The sequence below is a fragment of the Phasianus colchicus genome, chromosome 21, assembly GCF_987193195.1.
Source record: "Phasianus colchicus chromosome 21, bPhaCol1.hap1.1, whole genome shotgun sequence".
NCBI classification, from domain to species: Eukaryota; Metazoa; Chordata; class Aves; order Galliformes; family Phasianidae; genus Phasianus; species Phasianus colchicus.
In genome coordinates, this window is record NC_143456.1 from 949,204 (window position 1) to 970,297 (window position 21,094).

The 21,094-nt window shown below is 56.6% G+C and overlaps 1 protein-coding gene across 2 annotated transcripts in view; it reads right to left on the reverse strand.

Moving 5' to 3' along the window:
• STX1A (syntaxin 1A) overlaps positions 1 to 18,272 on the reverse strand; it is a 45,476-nt gene extending 27,204 nt beyond the window's left edge. Inside the window, exons 1-3 of one of the 2 annotated variants that reach the window (XM_031591989.2) lie at positions 18,113 to 18,271; positions 8,544 to 8,621; positions 7,367 to 7,466 (exon numbers count right to left, since the gene is read on the reverse strand). In XM_031591989.2, coding sequence (XP_031447849.1) covers positions 7,367 to 7,466; positions 8,544 to 8,621; positions 18,113 to 18,142 — 208 coding nt within the window. In that variant the 5' untranslated portion in view covers positions 18,143 to 18,271. Of the gene's footprint in view, positions 1 to 7,366; positions 7,467 to 8,543; positions 8,622 to 18,112 lie in introns of both variants that reach the window. The other variant, XM_031591988.2, reaches the window with a different exon arrangement.
• Between the last annotated feature and the right edge of the window lie 2,822 nt (positions 18,273 to 21,094).

A 21,094-nucleotide genomic window follows, 5' to 3' on the forward strand; every position in this document is an offset into this window, starting at 1 on the left:
GCTCAGTCAGAGCCCAGACCACTCCTTTTGGAGCTGTTGGAGCAAAGGGAGACTGAAGCAGATCAGCTGCTGATCACCAGCTCTGTAAGCTCCATTCTGGCAGAAATGCACCAGCTGAGCAGAGTGATGGAAAACAGAGGTGAATAAGGCGGGATGTCACCTGGCCATCACCCTCAGCAGCCCCACAACATGCCCAGCTTTCTGCAGCTGCTTGAAGACAAGACCCCAAATGACCCCACAGCCAAGCCCTACGCACCATGACATCCAGATTAAGTGACAGTTTCTGCATCCCCCCAACAGCTGCCATCCCAAATGCGACTGCCATCTCTTGTGACACAACCAGCACTACTGGGGCACAGGCTGCCAGGTAAGTGGTGCATCACCATCCACAAAGGTATTCAAGGAAAGGGCAGATGTGGAACTGAGTGATGTGCTCAGTGGGCAATATGGGCAGTAGGCGGACAGTTGGACTGGATGATCTTACAGGTCTTTTCCAACCTCTAATTGTGTGATTCTGTGAATAAGAACCGATGATGTACACTAAGTCCCCACTGAATCAGAAGCACCACGAGCCTGCTCAGGAGAGTGAGCAGACATAAAGCCCAGTAATCCAGCACCCATGGGCACTGGGGGAAGGATTGGGGCACTGGGATTAAAAACCTCATCAAGTCAAAATGTCGGCAAAGGGGTTTGGTCAGAGCACCTCCCCCAAGACAACAGAAAACACAACCAAGCAAACTATGACCTGGGTGAAGGAAAAGGGATGAGCACAAGGGGAGACCTCACAGCAGCCTGCAGGTACACGAGAGGAGCTTACCAGCAGGAGGGGGTTCTTACACGGTGGGACTCTGCCCCACGGCCACCAGATGGCATGGGCCAGGAGATGCTCCCACAGGCAGGACAGCCCGCAGCGCAGCTGCTTCATCACCGCTGATGTGAAGTGACACCGCTGCAGAGCTTTGGCTGGGGGGACAGTGAGGGGATCTGCACCCGGAGGCGGCAGGGTGGAACGCAGCACACATGGGCAAGCCAAGCCATGCCACGTGCTGGGAATTAAAGGCACACCAGGGCAAACAAAGGGAGGCTGCTAACCAGGGCCTGCACCTTAGTGAACAAGCTGCTAATTCACTGTTAATCCCAAGCAGGTCAAGCTTTTACAAAGCTCACCCCTATCTGAGCCCTCACAACTGCTGGAGTTTTTGGTGAACTCCAAAAACCCAGACAGCCAATGCCCCAGGTGGGACTCACTTTGCAGCTGCACAGCATGGTACACCTGCAGCTCTCACCACGTGATCTACGAGCTGAGAAGCTGCAACGAGCCCCTGCTCATACCTCCTCCTTCTCTTCCGTGGTCAGAAGCAGATTTCAAGGAGCTGCAACAGAATAAACAAAGGTTTATCCTCTAAACCTCTAAACAAAGGTTAAGTCAGCAGCTTGGATTTCCAGTACCCTCAGCCCCAAGAGAGGCAGCAGGGCAGAGCCCAGGGACACACATATTGCAAGACCATCTGCAGTGTCTGCATGGGCAGCCAGCGCTGCACCGAGGCCGGGGCAGAAAGGAAAGAGAGATGCTTGCTCTCCTAACAGCCTGCACACCCTGCTCAGGTTGATGACACCTGCGTGGACACCCACGTGCCTTGTGAGCAACGGGGTACCCAGCGGCACTGCAGAGCTCAGCAGAGGCAGCGTGGGGCAAACCGGGTCTGGTCGCTGCCAGGGCACAGCTCTGCAGGGCTCCCAGTTAACAGCGAGCGGGCAGCAACGTCCCCTGCAGCAATTAACCACCTTCCTGGTGCTCGGCGCTCCCAAGTGCCGCCGTGCAGCTGCAGAGCAGCCGCCCCTCCGCCGGGCAGCATCCCCGGCCGCAGTCACGGCAGCAGCGGGAGCAAAGCAGCGCCGTGCTGGGACTGTAGGCGGGAGCGACGTGTTGCGGGTGGGCGGCGACGGAAGGCAATAAACGAACGGCATCTGGGGGAAGAGGGAGGTCGGGGAGATATTTTCTGTGTGAATATTTTCTCCCAAAACCGAGCGCTGAAAGATTTGGAACAACATCGCAACACTGCAGCAATTCAAGCAGATACACTTCAGCGCGGTATTAACAGCTTTCTGGAAAACAAGCAGGATTATTTTCCAAATCTTCCTCTAAAAATAATTTATTTCTTTACCACGCCGTAGTATTAGGCCACCCTTCTGCGTACTATTTCTGAGCACCGAATCAAACATTCCCCTCCGAGCCGAGAGCACAGATTCTGTTTGCGCTCAGCGTTCTCCTCGCATCCCCCCCGCAGCCCCGGGCTCTCTGTCCCTCCGCATGAACGTCCGGGCGCAGCGCAGCCGCAGTGCGCAGCGGGGTCAGCAGCAGCCTGGGGGCACGGCGCCAGGGGAGGGGGAGCGCAGGAGGGGAGCGCGGCGTGCTGCAGCCCGGACAGCCGGGGGACAACGGGAGCCGCTTCCGGCCGACATTGCACGGATTGCGCCGTCCCGTCACCTGGAGCGAAGGGAACTGGGAGCCTCCTTCCACTGCTGGGGAATCAGAACGGCTCAGGTTGGGCTCCCACCAACGTGTCGCCTGGCCTTTCCCCACACCCCGCACAGAAACGGAGCACTTCTCCCATTACCGCAAACGATGGCACCTTTCTTGCTGCTGGCGCATCAAAAGAAAATTGCTCTACATGGCGATTTTAGGATTCCTAGTGTTTCTCCATGTTTCCCAACCTCTTCAGCATTCCGATGTCCTTCTCCATTCCCCTGCTCCCTCCTAGACCACTTGCCTAAAATTTCCACTTCAATCCACTCCTCCTTCTCACCTGAAACACAGCAGCCATTTCTCCAGCCGCCCCATCTCAGATGGGTTTTCATCAGTAAATCCCCACCAGCTGTTTCCAATCCATCGACCCACGGTCCAGGATGGACACAGTTACAGCTCTGCAAAGCCAGTTCTTGTAACCCCCTGCAGGCTGTGGATGACTGCAAGGTCCCCGGCCCCATCCTGCTGTCCCAGCCATGGCCACAGCCTGCATTCCTGCTCTTAGCGTGCCTGGAAAGCACAAAGCCCACAGCCCTGCAATGTGCAGCAGTGCCCACGTAATCCCCAGTAACAGGATTTACAGCTTGCTCATCTCAGCCTCACTAAACTCATTTTGGCAAATAACGGATTATCCCTGTCTGTCAACACCAAGACAAAGGAGATTTTGTGAGAGAAAGCCGAGGTACAGCTGTGGAGCGTGTGCTGCTGGGTCTGGATGCTGTCTGCTGGAGGGATCACCTGCTGCCATGCCATCCCATCCCACCCCATGGCACGGTGTGGGATGCAGACCCACCCAGGGGCAGCTCTGCAAAGGCCACGCACACATCTTCCAGAAGGACCACCGTTTGGTCTAAATTAAGCCCAAAATAATCATAGAGCAGACAATTGGGTTTGGTGTTTTTTTGTTTGTTTTTTGGGTTTCTTTTATGTTGCCAATGAATCAGACTGCAGTTAATTGCTATTTACTCTGCGTTCACTCAGTGTGGCAGATCACCCAGCAGCAGCACTCCGGATGATGGAGCAGAAAACAGAGACCATAAACCTGGGCATGCAAGGGGCTGCATTGTCCAGGACGTGGCACACCACTGGGACAGAAGCAAAGCACAGCTGCATGAGGAAAGGGGAAACTGGCACACCACACCAAGCTGCAGGAGCTGAGGGCTGAGTGCACGGACATCCAGGTAAAACGGGGATACAGCTCTGCTACAGCAAACAGCTCCATGGGGCAAGAGCAGCCCCCAGCAATTGGCGGGGACAGGTGGCAGGGGATGGGAAAGAGCAGAGATTGTGTAAAGCCCTTCCAAAATGAACAGGCACAGACCCAACAGGATGAAGCCAGAAGGGCAAAGAGCTATTTAAGCTAAATATATTTGTTCTTGCAATGACGTTGGTATTTAAATTGATCATAAATAGACTCAGGCTGGAAATGAGAAGATGGATCCTGACCACTGGAGGTTAAGTCCTGGAGCAGCCCTTCAACAGGAATTACTGGAACAAGAGACAAAACTACTTCAAGATGGAGCTGGAGAAACGCAGCAATGCACAAAAGGGTTATAGAAAGCATCTTGGTGTGAGACAGAGGCGTGATGCAGAGAGCCAGGAGCACCCCTGGGCACAGCCCTCTCCATCACACAGCGGGCGTTCACAGTGTGGCACAATGCTGGGCAGGGACCTGTGCTTTGCCCCAGTGCTCGGAGAGCAGGCTGCCGGCTGTAACACACTGTCAAAGGACCTGGCGAGCAGCAAGGTTACCGACAGTGAAAGCACACAGCCCCCTCAGAGGCGCACAGCCAGCGCTGAGGCACTGAGATGACCCAAAATTGCCTTCTTAGCAGCAGACAGCTTAGCTTCAACATGTCACACAGAGCCCAGCAGCTACGATTTGCCTCCTCGACCACCTGGAACAGCTCTCTGCCATCAGATGTTCTGTAAGGAACATAAGACCTCTCCTCAAACAAAGCTGCGCAAAGACTTGGGAGCTGCACCAGGGGAAATTCTGCCCCACTGCAGAGCAGTAACAGACCCACTGCGAGGTCTGAGATATCTGTCGGGTCTTCTGAAGCCTGCAGAGAGGGGCTGAACTGACATGCTGAAAGACACGACTTAAGATTGAAGATTTATGTTCCTGGAGGCAACTCATTCACCAAACAGCATCTCTTATATAACTCAGCACCAAGGAACTGCGGGCACGGAAGAGGGGAGGAAAGCTGTGTGCTGAGAAGATGAATGGCACAGAAGTCCCTCCCGACAGCTCCAGCAAAACATCATTTAATCCTTCTCCGTGAGGTGACTTAACATTCAAAGCCACCTTTTCTGGGAACCAGCCCAGCCCAACCAGCCAGGCTAATGGCCTGCTTCAAGCCCCACGAGGGGCAGCAGACGCAGCAGCTCTCCAGGAAGGATTTTAAGAACAGATCTAGCAGGAGTTTATTCAACCCAGAGGAGCAGCAGCAGCCCCTCTGTGCCGGCACACAGCTCCAGTGCCGCTCCAGTGCCCCTCCGAGCGCCCACGCCTGCAGGTGGAGCTGCAGCAGGTGCAGAGCTGCCCAGCAGGGAGGTGCTGCCGTCCCCCCCACCTCACTGGCACGATGGCAAAGCGAGGCAGATGCCCACCCACAGGGCACCAAAATAAGCGGTACTGCAGGCGGCAGCGGCACTGCAGATCTGAGAACAGTCTGTGCAGCCAGAAGAGACCAGGGGAGGGAGGAGAGGAGTACGATGACATGAGTGCAGCCTGGCACCACACAGGCAGGCACGGCAGTTGTCACACTGAGCCCTGACCCCTCCACTTCACAGGGGCAGTACCTGGACCTGCCTGAGCACGGCCATCCACAAGGCAGGCTCCGGCAGGAGCAAATCCTCTCCTCTGTTAGATGCCCTGCAAACAACTCAACCACTCCCTCCCTCTCTCCCTCCATCCATCCATCCTCTTGGTGCTCCAGCAGCATCTCTAACCACCGCTGATCTGTTTCCCAGCTTATCAGCCCAGCTCTGCTCCCACCTTCTGAAGCCCTGCCCCAAGGGCAGCTCCAGCGTGTGCTTCCCCGTGCTGTTCTGCACCTCCTCATGCAGGAGCCAAACCACACACAGAGCCAGGCAGCACCACCAGCAGCACAGCTGCCTCCAGACAGCAATTACAAGTCTGTATTTTTTTTTTTCTGAAACTCAGAGGAATCATTTCCCACCACCTTTGCAATGGAGGTCTTACAAGATGCTGAAGCACCGAGGCAATGCTCCCAAGGATTCAACTCCTAAAACACCAACCAAAATGCAAGGCCGAGCTTCAGCTCTTTTTGATCTGCCACTACCTCCTGGTTTGCTACCTACCACTGAGCACCTGGTCAGCCCCACTGCACCTTCTCCATGTGCGACAGTGTTACAAAACATGGATTACTTAACAATGCAGAGGCTCCTCTGCGCTGCCCAAATGGTTTCTGGCATCACATGCTGAATTTTCTGCAATACCAAGGCAAGGTAATTTTGTAAAACAAAACCAAAGCACTCCCAATGCTCCTGCTTCTAGAAGTCACACCAATGTCACAGTATCTTGTTCGCTGCAGATCTCAGACTTTTAAATAGATCATACTTTGAGGCCATGAGTGCCCTTTGCAGCTGGAGCAGTGGCTCAGTGCTGAGCAGGCTGCTGCATGCTGAGTGTGCCCAGCAGCAGGAAGCAAAGTAGCAACAGCTCCTTCCTAACAACACCCGAACAGAAACACTGCTAAATCCTACACTGCAAGCACAGAGCAACTGAGCCTAGAGGACGGGCAAACCGCAGCCTGAGACGCGGTGCTCCTCTTTGCAACTGGAAAGTCCCCGTCCTGAGAACACCAGCTGCCCTCACCAAGTATCTCCAATGACCGCCCAGCACCTCAGCTGGCAGCCAGGGCACAGCCTGCACCTGGGACAGCTTCAAGTCAGCAATGAGACGTCCTGAAGGACGGAGGGGACAGGGCCAGCAGCGCACACCTGCGGCTCACAGGGCTGCACCGATGGCTCTTGATGCCGAGTCAGCGCGGGCTGTGCCTGTTCTGCCTGCAGTTGGTGTAACAGATACAAACAGGGATGCTGAACAAGCACTTGGGCTGGGCAGAGCAAGAAAGCAGCCACCCAGCCTCAAAACTGCCACTGCTATTTTCAGCCTCTATGCTGCCCTGTCCTTCAGGAATTCTCCACCAGCCTCTCTGGAACCTCACCTTCTCTCTCAAGGTCAGAAAGCCAGCAGGAGTCTTTCTACTTTCTGTATAGGTCTCATCCTTCTCTCACATGGACTGCTGTACTGGGCTCACAAAGCAAGGTTCCTGGCTCCCAGCAGTGTGAGGAGCAGGCTGTTCCCATGCAGCCCACGGGCACCAGGCAGAGCAGATCTCCCCGTGCAGCTGTGAAGGACCTCACATGGAGCAGAGGCACCAGCGGAGCAGCAGAGACAGAGCACCCTATTGCTGAGCACAGCACCACTCCCCTGTGCTGTTCAGAGGGGAAGGGAGGACAAGTGGTAGTCACTGACAGCACTGTCACTGTGAGTAATAGGCAATAAATCGCATTAGCCTCCCTTATGCTGGGTCTGTATTGCCCATGACGGTAGCTGTTAGTGATCTCCCTCTCCTTATCAATTCATTTTCATATTCTCTCCCCCGGGCTTTTGAGGAGGGGAAGTGAGAGAGCAGCATAGTGGAGCTGCACTGCCCACCAATGTGAGACCCCCACAACTATTGGCCACCTCAGGAATGGAGTTTTCCAGACATCACTGCCTGTAGACAAGGAGACTTCCACCCATCTGCTCAGCCCAGGAGCAGCCCCACGGCCAGCAGGGACATGAGCAGCTCCCAGCTCACTCACTCTCATCAGGGTTGGGTGAAGCAAGAATGGCACTATGCTTCCTCTTCACTTCCTCCACATTCTCTGAGATTTTATCGATGAACCCTCGTATTTCTTCCACCTGTGGAGACAGAAAAGAACACAAGACTACCATGAGAAGCTATTGAAAGGCATCCATGGCACATCTGACCTTTAACAAAGGTATTCCTGGGCGAGTGTTTTCCAGTGAATTTTCACACTGCAGGGCTGCCATGAAATCAAGCTTTCTATATCACAAGCTCTGCAGTCAGAGCAAAGCAGTATAAGCTCTGGGTCCTTGTGATAAAATGAGAAGCACCGAGGGCCTGTTTAAATGAGCATCAGATCTATGAATTTCCAGACTCCACAGCTCTGACATGAAGCACGTGGCTCAGGCTGTACCAGCCCTGGCTCAGACCCCAGCCTCTGCTCCAGGGGCTGAGGACTCCTCTTTGTCCCTCACTTGTGGTGGCAGCAAGGCCAAATGAGATGAGGTTTCTCCATGCTGGCATCTTTCCTGCACCTCAAGGAAATGAGGTAGTGAGCCAGCATCATCAAGACTGGGAACCTCTGCTTGTGCCCTCTGCCTGCACACACTCAGCTCTGTCTTCTTCAACTCACACCACCACTTTGCTAATCTTCATTCAACCACATATCAGATTTTTCATTCCACACTCCATTGCCTGCACAGATACATTTCTACACTCCCCACACACATGCCATGCTAAGGGTAGGCTAAAAAACCACATGCATATCTCACTGCCACCCACGTGCCATAAGACAGCCTCTTGTTTGGTAACGAGGCACAAAATTAAATCAGTCCCATGCAGAAAGTGCTACTCTGCAGAGGTGCCTTCAGGAGACACGTTAGAACCTGTCTGCTCTGATGGCACTCTGGAGGCATGCATGCTGCAGCAAGAAAGCCTCCTATATGGCAGCCTGTGTCCACAGCCTCCCATGCTCCCACTGAGCAGTCAGCTGCCTCAGCTGCCCCGCTGCTTTCTACAGGAGCAGCCCTTGGGTCAGGGAAGACCTGTGTGGCAACCGCTATTCAGTGCTCGGTGCAAGCCCAGGGACCTGGAGGCCGAGCAGCAGCAGAGCAGCATCAGTCAGGGCAGGACATCCAACCTGAACTGGACCACCTGCCCTAGGAACCCACATCACAAATGAGAGCTCTCACCTGTTCAAAGAACTCATCCATGAAGCGGTCCCTGTCCACACTGACGGTGACTTCATCATCGTCATCACTGTCCTTCGCCTGCAACAAGACAGAGAGAAGGATCAATGAGTTCTTCCTGCAAACAGACAGACCCACCCAGGAGCTCCCCTCAGGTGCCCCTTCACTCAGCAGCTCCCAGCAGCTGGGACAGCACTGCTGCACCACGGGCAGCTCCAGAGAGCAGATGGCGTCCGGCTCCAGCAATAAGGACACGACGAACATCACTGTGCAGCAGGCCGTGCCAACCCTCAGCCTGCTGTGGCGAGTGTAGGAGGCTCACAATAGCCACACACACCTGATGGGAGAACTGCATGTGCTCACTGAGCTGTCCTCAGCTCTGCAACAACAGGAATGGGACAGCAGGGCGGATGTTACGGAGCATGGGAAAGATGGGACAGAACAGAAAATACATTCAAACTGGTAAAAGCTCAGCAGGTAAAGGGAAGGGGAATAGGGGAGGGCCTCTCTGGAGTAACACGTGTCATCATCACCTTGTGTCCCAGCAAGGCAGGGAACACAAACTCACAGTGGGAAGAAAAATAACAGCCTTCATGTCCTCTGTATATGGAGACATTTAAAAGACCATCCAGAGGAGATAGATGACAGAAAGAAATGGAAAAGTAATGGGGTAGAAAAGTTTCTTCATACTCTGTTCGAAGCAGTAAATGGAATGGGGAAGATTTAACAGTGAGGACTGCCTTTGTTCATCTAATTATTGCCACACACTGCACGCTGCCACACAGCAACTCACTGCCCTCGGTCCATTGACACATGCACACAGCTGGCCAATACAGACAGCAGGGATCTACAGAATTCCTCTCACTGTGAAATATGCCAGGTGACAGCCAGCTTTTTCCATCTGAAAACTGTTTTTCCAACCTAGGATGGCTGGGTTGGGTGGAGCCCTCTAGAGTAGACCCCAGCTTTCCATTCTAGCCACTGCTCATGGCACCATTTGCTTTGGTAGCCATTAAAGCCATATCCAAAGATATCTGAGAGCTACTAAGATGTAAGTGACAGTCTGGCCCCAATAGGCCAAAGAACAGTACTGCTGCCCAGACCCATCCGTGGGCACAAAGAAGGGTGTCCAGCATCAGAAAGGATGACAGAGCTGTGGGGCACGGACCAGACGTTGTCCCCAGCCCTGTCTATGTGGAGCAGGGTACATGCAGGGCATGATTCAATGCTGGGCTGCAGATCTGCTGTTGGCAGCAGGGTTTGAGGTCCTGTGCTGAGGCCATCCACTCGGAGAGATGGGACCCACCTGGCAAACCAAGGAAAAGACACTCTTTGCCAGGAGGATGCAATGCCTGACCTCATGAGGAAGGCGTTACACCAAGAATGCAAGGAGGAGTAACCAGCAGCTCTGTGCAGGAGGGATGAGACCATGTAATGGAGGTCTCACAGGATCAACAAAATGGGGTTTAAGTAGAGTCACCTCCAGCACCTGTAGGTAAGCAAGGAAGTGCCTACACAGCACTATCACAGAGATTATCACAAACCCTTTCTAGGAACCCTGCATGTTGGGGTTCCTTATTGGTAACATCCCCCTCCAAAGGACAGAGCAGGCAACGAGGAGAGATGCTCAGCTGGCCCGCAGTTGACTACGAGGCAGTGATGTGCCCTCCCAGAAGGAAGATTGATGGCATCCTGGGCTGCATTAGGCCAAGCAGTGCCCACCAGCCAAGGGAGGTCACCCTTCCCCTCTGCCCAGCATGAGGGTCCTGGATCCAGATCTCCATCCTTGGCACAAGAGAGACCTGGAGCCACTGGGGAGAGACCTGTGAAGGGCCACGAGGATAATTCAATGTTCGGAGCACCATGTTAAGGGGACAGGTGGAGAGCTGGGGCTGCTTAGGCTGGAGGCGACCCAGAGCGATCTCATCAGTGTCTGTTAGTACCTGAAGGGAGGGTGCAAAGAGAACACAACCAAGCTCTTGTTAGCAGCACCCAGGGCCAACATAAGAGGCACTGGAATGCAGGAGGTTTCTCAGAACACAATGAAGTGCTGTGTGTGTGACCAAGCAACGGCACAGGCCACCCAGAGAGGCCACAGATTTCCCTCCTTGGAGATGCTTAAAAGCCATCTGGACATGGTATGGAGCAACCCAGCCTAGGACCAAAGGTTCTAGAGGTTCCTCCCAAGCTCAGCCCACCCACAATTTGGTTCCTGGAAGCCCAGAATTCACCATTTGCCCTCCTTCTCCCCCACTGGTGTGAATTCCCCATGGGGCCACACAGCAAGCCCCGGGGATGATGAAGAAGGCTCCAGCAGCCAGCCCGGCAGTGCAGCACAGGAGAAGTTACAGCATCATCTCCCAAAGCCAGCAAAATGCTCTGGGATCCACGTTTGCATTTTGGTTTACACGTGACCACAAATCCCACTTCATTTGCACTGTGCTTCATTTTCAGCATCAACCGTCTGCCGCTAATTAAGACAGACGGCGTTGCAGCACAGCCGGGGAAACCCCGCGCCCAGCAGCGGCCGCCTGGTGCCCCCCAGTCCTGCACAGAGCCGGGGGAGATCTGCAGCTGAGCACATGCAATGAGCACCTCTTCTGTCTTCCTTGTGCTGGTGCAACCCCAAACAGCACCAGAGGTCATAAAGGTCCCCCTGTGCTCCTTTCTGTCATCCCCTCCCGCAATGTGCTGTTATTTAGGGCAGGCACTGAGCGCAGTGCTGCCCTGCTGTGTGCAGGGAAAGCGGCACAAGAGCCCGGCTGGGAAGAGGAAATTACACGGATGGAGCCTGATGGCGGGGAGGGCACGTGTCACTCCCACAAAGTCACTGCGGGCTGCATAAGGGCACCATCTGTCCCAGCCGCATCACTGGAAGCACCCTCTGTGCCGTGCCACGTCCAGCACGCAGCGCCCAGCTGACTGCCCGGCCCCAGGGACAGGCAAGGAGCAGCAGCGGTCCCCAGATACCTGTGGGGCTCAGCAGGACTCCATAAGGACAGAGCTGTCCCCAGGTGGGCAGAGCACACCTCAGCTCCCAGCGATCCCCGGCAGCGCAGCTCGGTACACAGGTCACACCTTGCCTGCTTCACTCCCACAGCACTGCACTGCAGGCGCCGTCACCCCAGGGCTGAAGCAGCTTCCCTCACACTGCTGCCAAAGCAGACACAAATCTGAGCAAAATTCCCCATGGAAACCTAAGCACTGACACGAGGGACAGCATGTGGGTTTCTCACCAAGAGCTGCTGCAAAAGATGTCCCAGTGTGGGCACCCCAAGTTCCCCAAGCAGTGGCCAGACACCTGTGAAGCTCTGGTCTAGATCCAAGTGGGGTCAGCTTGTTACCCCAACAGCCCCAGCACCATGCAGGGAGCAGCCAATGCAGGAGGCAGAGTTGCACCATGAGGCACAGCAGGGCTGGGGAAGGTGCCCAGCATCCCATGCTTCCCAGCTCCCAGCATTTGGTAATCGGCACGCTGCTAATACATTAATTAACGAGCAGATTACATCCCTCTGCTTCAACCAAGCCTCATTTCTGAAAGACAGCAGAGAAGCACAAACCCCAGTGAAAAGGCTGGAAGCCTGCTGCTCCACACTGAAAACCAAGAGGCCCCAGGCAGGGAGAGCTGTGGCATGACGGTAACGAGGTCTCTATTATCTCTGCAGCAGCCACACGCAAGCTCATCCCTGCTCTGCGCCGTGAGCGCTGCGGATCGATTTGACCGCATCCGGATGCATCTGAGGAGCCGGCAAAGGAACCTCACAAGGGCACGGCGGGCTCAGCGGCCCAGGGGACAGCACAAACCCCTGCCGGCTGCCCCAGTCCTGCAAGACAACCCCTCCCTAAGCAAGGCCAGCAGCGGGCAGTACACAGCCGGAGCCCACAGCCACCCCATGTCAGATGGCTGCAGGGCCAGCACCACGTGCCACCCCGCATCACCGCAGGAGGAAACGCAAGCTTCATGGAAGCACAGAAGCTCAGAAAAAGGCCACAACAGCTGCTACCCCCTTTAAAAGACCATTAAATTAACATTTCCCTCAGAAATGCAGGCTGCTGCTCTCCATCGTCCCTTCCATGGTGAACCCGTTCTCACTGAATGGACACCTCTGCAGTACAGGCTGCTGAGCTGCACACACATGTCCAAAAACCACTTGGCTCTTCCTGCCTCCCAGCCCAGAAGCCCCCAGAATCCCCCTCAGCAGCCACAGAGCTCCTGCCATCCTTCACTGGCTGTGCAGCTCCAGCTCCTGGCCATGCACGTCGCTGTGAAGATGGATGAGGTCAGAATAATTCAGTGATGAACTGCAAGAAAAATCTCCTCTCAGCCATCTTAAAAGCCTACCGGCACAACGCACACAGACACCAGGCTGCATCCCAGCCCGGCTGCACGTGCAGCTCTGCCATGCTCAGGAGCACAGGGCAGGTCACTGAAGCTCTGCTTCATACGAACATGGTTCTGAGCACCCCAGTCTGCTGCCACTGACCAACCACCTCCTGCTGGGGGCTCTGCTTACCCTTTGTACCTTACAGCCACAGCCCGAGTGAGGTTCAGGAGCCCAGAGGGAGAAGTGCTGCCAGAAGCTATTCAGGAGGTGCTGCTAGAGCTGAGGATGGTCTCCAAAGAGCGCAGTCACTTGAGACCACGGCTCGTGCTATCAACAGTCTGGGCTCCGAAACTTTTGCAACTACATATATACAATACAGCTAGGAAGCATAATAAATGGAGCATTTCACAGCCCTAGACATTTTATAGCACGTAGGCCATCATTTATTTATCACAGAAAGGCTCAGATTGGAGCAGACCTTAAAAACCATCCAGCCCTGTGGGCTGGGTGCCCACAGCTGAGGCTGTCCAGGGCCCATCCGTGGCCTGGGACACTTCCAGGGATGGGGCACCCACAGCTCTGGGCAGCCGTGCAGCACCTCACTGCCTCTGGGTGAAGAATTTCCCCTCACATCTGATTGATTGTTGAAAATTGTTGAACCTCGGTTGGTTCCCATGGGGTTGCTGTCCATGTCCCTCTGGATGCCATTCCTTCCTTCTGTTGTATCCACTGCACCACTCAGCTTGGTGTCTAAGGGTGCACTGAATCCCATCATCTATGTCCCTGATAATGGTGTTGAAGAGTACAGGTCCCACAGCAGCAGCCTGTGGGACACCACTCATCCCTGCCTCCACCTGGCACAGACATTGACCACAGCCTTCCAGCTGTGACCTTCCAACCAATTCCTATCCACCAAACATCCCACCCCTCAAACCCATATCTCTCCAACTTAGAGATAAGGATGTGGTGGGGCACCATGTCAACGGCTCCGCAGAAGTCCAGGCAGGTGATACCAGCTGCCCTCCCTTTGCCCACCAACGCCATCACTCCATCACTGAAGGCCACCAGGAGAGTCAGCCATGGTCTGCCCTTGCTGAAGCTGTGCCTGGGGTCACTTCATCTCCCTTGTGCCTTAATATCTCCTCCATGGTCTTGCCAGGCACAGAGCTGAGGCTCACAGGCCTGCAGTTCCCCATATGGGAATATGGCAGCAATGTTTCCCTTTTTCCAGTCCCCAGGGACTTCAGCCACGACGTTTCAAATGTGATGGAGAGCAGCTTGGCACTCACACCAGGCAGCTCCCACAGGACCCTTCTGTTATGTCCAATTCCAGTATTTCAGACCAGCAACTTTCAATGAATAAAAGTTGAAGGCAAAACTGACTATCACTCACCAACACCCACATGAGTCATCGTGCTTCCAATTTCCAACACCAATAGCACAACAGAGAACAAGATTTCCAAGAGTTTTGTCCTTAGGTGTTCATTTTCATCACTGCAGAATTATGTTACCAACCTTTGGCGTGAAGCCCAACAGCTCTGTTAGAGCTCTGGCCAACTCTTAAGAGCCCTTCTGGAAAGAGGCATGCTCCATCCCACCCGGCTGCTGAGGGCAGCCAGGTGCATCCATGATACCACAAAGCCTTCAAGGATTCCTCAATGACACACTATGGGTACCAATAGCTCAGAGCATGGCATGAAGGTGCTTTCCATCCCCCAGCACAGGCAGGGCTGCAGCTCAGAACAGCTCCACCTCACAGCCTCCACCAAGGGACCCTCCCTGCTCATCCTCCCTCAAATATGTCCCTGGAGTCATTCAAGGCCAGGCTGGATGTGGCTCTGGGCAGCCTGGTCTGGTGGTTGTCAACCCTGCACGTAGCTGGGGGTTGAAACGAGATGGTCATTGTGGTCCTTTTCAACCCAGGCCATTCTATGATTCTATGAACACAGATTTACTTTGAAACATTGGAGAAATGGAAAGCTTCCCCTTCCGCTTTTTCCCACAGCTCACTTCTCTGGGAAAGACACGGAAACCAATGCAGCTTGCAACACCCGCATCCCTCCCATCAGACTTTGCTGGCTATAAACACAGTGATGAAATTTCTTGGGTGCTCTCATCTAGACTGTAAAGGAAACAGCACCATCCATGAGAGACATCAGCCCTCCCAGAAGGCAGAGCTGAAACGTCTCCTGGCAAAATGAACATTTGTTTTGTGCATCGCATGCTGCACGTCTGACAGGTCCCACTGGAAGATCTGAAAGCAACAGAAGACAAAAGGAAGGCTTAATGCTAAAGAATTTGTAACAGACATTGCAGCAGAAGCGCTATAGGATGGAAAATGCCAGTGCCAGGATGGGAGCAAAATGCAGCCCAGGAAGTTCCCCACACCATCAGGGAGCACTGTTGTGCTGTGTGGGCATAGAGGTTTGGAGTCTCCTCTGTTGAGATGGTCAAAAGCTGCCTGCATGTGTGCATGGGCATCCACTGTGGGTGTCCCTGCGTGGACCACCCAACATTGAGAAGTGGGCCCACATTAACCATCTGAGGTTTAACAAGGCTGAGTGCACGGTGCTGCCCTTGGGTAGGGGCAATGCCAGGTATGTGTTCAGAATGGGGGAAGAACTCCTCGAAAGCAGCCCTCAAAAGCAGAGAAGGCCTTGGGGTTCTGGAGGAGGGAAAGCTGACCTGAGCCAGCAGTGTGCAGCCCACAAAGCCGCCAGCAGCCTGGGCTGCATCAGCAGAGGGGTGGCAGCGGGCAGGGAGGGGACTGTCCCCCTCTGCTCTGCCCTCGTGAGGCCCCACCTGGAGTCCTGCGTCCAGGCCTGGGGCCCCCAGCACAAGAAAGACGTGGGGCTGTTGGAGCGGGTCCAGAGGAGGGCTCAGAGGGCTGGAGCACCTCTGCTGTGGAGCCAGGCTGAGGAGCTGGGGCTGTTCTGCCTGGAGAAGGGAGGAGACCTTGCTGCAGCCTTCCAGCACCTAACAGGGCATACAGGAGAGCTGAGAAGGGACTCTTTATCAGGGAGCATAGTTAGATGACAAGAGGTTTTATACCTGGAGAGATTTAGGTTAGACGTGAGGAAGAAATTCTTCACTTAGGGCAGTGAGGTGCTGCACTGCTGCCCAGAGCTGCGTGTGCCCCATCCCTGGAGATGCCCCAGGCCATGGGAGGGCCCTGGGCAGCCTGAGCTGGGGGCACCCAGCCCATGGCGGAGGGGAGGTAGGCAGGGTGTTGAGGGGCTGTGAGGTCCCTTCCAACCCAACCGTACTATGACTCCATGGCACAGAGATCCCCACCAGCCTCAGCCAGTCCACGAGCTCTGCCCCACCTTGAGCATCTATTAAAGACAGCCGCCCTGCCCGCAGCAGCTCTGCAGCCCTTCCATCCCTCCTGCTCCAGAGATGGCTCTCACCATGTTTCTGTACCAGCGCTCTCCTTGGCCCAATGCCTGGGCTGGTATTTACAGCACACGGCTTTGTTTCTGTTTCCTGAGCTGCACCACTCCGTTTGCTGTCTGCTCTCCATGGCTCTGCTCTGAGGCTGACCCCACGGCTGTCTGTGCCCACTGCAGCTGCTGGGGCCGGCGCTGGCGCTTCCCTCCTCCTTTTTGTTAACACACATAATTTTCTGGAAGTAGCAATTTATCACAGTACTTAGCTTAATGAGCCTTACTGTACGTATTCTGCCCGTAGTGATCATTTTGCATATTTCCTGAGCAATCTTGTTAGCGGGGAAATACACGGCAAAACAAACATTTGTACAGCTTCCGAGCAGCTCGCACAAAGGCAAAGACACTCACAATTAAAGCAAGGGCAGGGCTGAGCCTCCACCGCACACCAAGGGACACGGCGTGCTGCAGCCCTCCAGCACAGCAGCTTAGCTGTTCCCCACTACCCCACCACAATCTTGCTCCCGTACAGCAGTCCTGGTGCCCATGCAGGCAGCAGAAGGAGCAGGGCTGAATGACTAACACCACCCTTCAGGTTGCAGAGGACAGTGTGAAAGCATGGCATGCCGCCAAGAGGGTTATAAAACGAAAGGAATACTGCATTGAAAAAAGTAAATCGATCTATTCCTGGGGTTAATGGTGCCTTCTGTGTATCAAGAGTCGGCACCATGGGCCACAAAGATACTCACATAGAGAACAGGGCTACAAAAAGCAACTTTGGTCAACTTCACCACTGTGCCCGAAGGAGAGCATCTCTGCAGCGTTCCCCGCAGCACAGCCCAGCAGGGACAGGCGCTGAGCCCGCCCAGCAGCACCCAACACCGCCCTGCCCAGAGCACCGCACCGCGCAGCTCTTCGTGGGAGGCACAGTCCGACAGCCCATCGGGGTGGGTCTTTCCCAGCCCCACTGGAAGCCAACAACCAACAGTCACCGAAGACCTACAGACACCGATACCGCCGGTGGCCGCACGAAGTGCTGCCTGCAGCCTTGCAGCCGCGCGTTTCCGACCGCACACAGCGCAGCGCACAGCCCGCCCAAAGGGGCACGGAGCTGCCGGGGCTCCTCCATCCCACCCCATCCCACCTCATCCAGGTTCCCCCATCCCACCCTATCCCCGCACTGTGACCGGTGCTATACAGGAACAGCTGAGCCGCCGTCCCCGAACGGCGCCGTGTGGCGGCACAGCAGCGGCTCCGCACCGCCCCTGCGGGCACACGGTGCTGCCACGGAGCGGGGATCTCCCGCAGGAGAGAGGAGAAATCTCTCCGGAGATTCTTATTTCGTTTTTTTTTTTGTTTTTTTTTTTGCTCCCCTCATGTCCACCACGTAGAGGAACCGAGAGATGCTCAAACGCCCCACGCACCGCCAGCGCCGCTCCGGGCAGACATGGGCGCGGGCCCCGCCGGGAGGACAGCCGCGCGCGTCGGCTCTGCTGTTACCGACCAGCCATTTCCCAGCGGGGACGCACACCCGCACGGGGACCCGCACGGGGACCCGCACGGGGACCCGCACGGGGACCCGCACGGGGACCCGCACGGGGACCCGCACGGGGACCCGCACGGGGACCCGCACGGCTCCGCGCCGCGGGGCTGCAGCGTGACATCAGCAGAGCGAGGAGAACAGAAACGCAAAATGGGCGCGGGGGCCGCGGAGAGACCCGACCCCGCACCGCCCCGCACCGCCGCCGTGGCCGCGGAGATCGGCGGGGACCGGCGCCGACGGAGGGGCGAACGCGGCGGAGAGCAGCCCCTCCCCATCTCCCCATTCGGGAGCGCCCCGCATCCCCCGCCCCGCACTCACGGCGCGCAGCTCCCCGGTGCGGTCCTTCATCGTTCCCCGCTCCGAACGGCCGCGCGGGGGGAGTACGGGCACGGCACATGCGCGCAGAGCGGCGGAGCGGCGCGGAACGGCCCCGCGGACCTCTGGGAGCGGCGGGGGGGGTCACGTGGTGGGGGCGGCACGACGGGAGGGGGCGGCACGCGGGGGGGCGCGGGGCGGTGCGGGGGGAGAATCCGCCCCCGGTGCTGCCGCCCCCGCTGCTCTGCCCGTAACGCGGCTGCGGAGTCGCCGCCGTCCCCTCTCCCTCCCCTCGCGGTGATCTTTTGTCTTCTCCCGGCCGCAGCGCTCTGCACGGGGGGTCCCGTTCCCGGGAGCGTTTCTTTGCGCTCCGACATCTCCTCGTCTCTCCTGCGCTGAGCGCTCCCCGTGAGGGCGCGGCGCTGCAGATGAGGAGCGCATCCCTGCTCGCCCTGCCGGCCGCGCTGCGCCGGGCGCACCCGGGGCACGGTTGGCTGAAGGGCTGCGAGGTCGCGCTGCAGGCTCGTGCCCGCCCGCCGGTACCCCGCGTCCCTCGCAGCGGGGCTGCGCTCCATCCTTCCGCTCCCAGATCCCCGCGTCAGCACCACCCCCTTCCTCCACGGCCCAGACCCGCAGAACCCATCGTTGCGCAGCGCTGTCCCCCCGACCCTCCCCAGACCGGGACTGCCGCCCTCCGAGGCACAGCGGCCGCACGTCGAGGAACAGAGCGCTCGGGGAGGGCAGCGCCCGGCACCCGCCGTGCCGAGAGACGGGCGGTGTGCTGCCGTCCTCCGCTCGTGGCTCCGCGGGGCGGCCGGGCACCGTGAGCAACGTGGGGGAGGGTGTGCAGAGGGAAAACGCGATACTGAGAGCTGCAGGGGGTGAGGGAAGGCTCCTGGGCGTCCAGGAGGGCGTCTGTGTGGTGTGAGCAAAAGGGAAAAGCTGTGCTCCGTGCCTACAAAACATCTGGAAAGAACGATCTGTGGTCTCCATCTTCGTTTGAAGATCAGTTGAACAAACGTCTCTCGGGCCAATGTTGGGGTGATCTTAACTGAGCCGACACGCGAAAGTACATCTGGATGCCCCCCCCGGGGTGAGGACACACGGTGGGAAAAGCACCTTCCCACGATCCTCATTCCCGCAGCTCAGCACGAACCCACCCGGAACACCCAAACAGGAATTCCTCTTACACTGCAGAAATCCTCACAACCATTTTGAAAGTCAGATAATTTTTTTTTCAGCATTTAAGACGCTGTGAATTAATCACAGTCTGTGACTGCGTCAGCCCCGTCTGCTTTAGCACGGTGCCGCGCCAGGACCCGCGTAATTCTGATGCAGGAGTCCACAGCCATTTATTTTTTGCCCGATCCGATGCAGTGCGCCGTCTCTTCGGTCAGCTGCGCTCTGACGCGCGCTGAAGCGTTGGGTTCGGCTTCAGAGAACGCAGGCGGTGCCTCGAAGAGACAACGAGCATCACCGGCGGCGCGGGCAGCAGGCAGAGCCGGCGCTGCTCGCCTCGGCGCGGAGCCGACAGCCACCGCGCGGCCACGAACGGGGCTCTCCGTCCCCACGCACCGCACTGACCCATCCCGAGCCCCATCTCCGCGCCCCTCCCCGCCCGGAGCCGCAGCACCGCCGAGCCCGCAGCACAAAACGCGGGGCCGGGGAGGGCCGGGGGGACGCGGGAGCTCCGCTGGCGCAGCGCGGATTGAGTTTATCGCACCCCGCGTCTTCCTCTGTTGAGTAAAACCCATCGCCGGAATCTGACGGCGGTACAAAGCCGTCCCCCCATCGCGCAGATGACTCATTTCCAGTTTTTTCCTTTTCTGTTCTGTTCACGCCGGGATCTCCGGAGGCTGCCGCTTTGCATTCTGCGAGCCCTGCCAACTGCCCGCAGCCTTTTCTTCCGCCGAGCCGACGTCTCCGCCCTCGCCCTTTGTTTGCGACGTCTATTTACGGAGCAGCCTGCGAGGCTCCGGGCGCCTTCAGCCCCGCACGGACCGCAGCGCATCAGCAGGAGCGCCGCAGGACGCAGCCTCCCACAGAGGCCCTCGGGGCAGCACCAGCTCCGCCAATACCGCAGCCGGTACCGCAGCTCCGGCCGCCCTGCAGCAGCAGCAGGCGATGCTCGGAAAGCAGCTCCGTGCTGCAGCCGTGGCAGTACCGGGGGCCGCTCCCCTGCCCCGCCGTTTCACCCCCAGCTCGCAAGCACCCCGGCTCCCCCAGCTGCCCCCAGGGAGTTACTCCCAGTAACCCCTCTCCCCCAAAGCTCCCTGCCCCTCCCGTTGACTTTCAAGTCCGCATGGCCACAGAGGTGCCCTCTGGTGCAGAGTCCAGGGACGCTCCTCCTCAGGGAACACCCTCACCCTCCCAAGAACATCCGTGTCCCCCCATTCTGTCTGTCCCCATCTGTCATCTGTGATGTAATCTGTGTGTACCTGGCAGACACACAACCCCGCTCCCCCCAGCCGGGCATCTGTGTGAGCTCTGAACACAGCCCTGCACCAGCTGCCAGTTCTGATTAGAAGATCGGTGACATTTTCCTACATGTGCCCACAATATGGAAATGCTGTAATTTCATTTGCAAAAGGGCATATTCAAAGAGCACTCGCTGAAGGCTTTCCCTAAAACATCTTCAGGAGCAGCAGCACTTTGATGTGCCCGGCTGAGGCTGTGAGCAGCGGGTTGGGAATCACCCCCCATGTCCTCTGAAAGAATGCTTCTTTGGTTATAGCTGGTTTTTATGTTTAAATTTTGCTCTCACGTTTCTGTAAGATCAGGGTTTTAACTATCAAAACTTGTATTATTGTGCACACTTCACTGCAGCTGCATAACCTTACTGTTCAGCCCAGCAGCAACATGCACAGGCCCACCAGAGGGGTCTGTCCTCTGCACTCAGTGCCATCCCAACAAAACGGATATTCTCAGACCTGCTAATTCAGACCTGATTCAGTGCTTCAGAGAGATGTGATTCAGCTATCAATG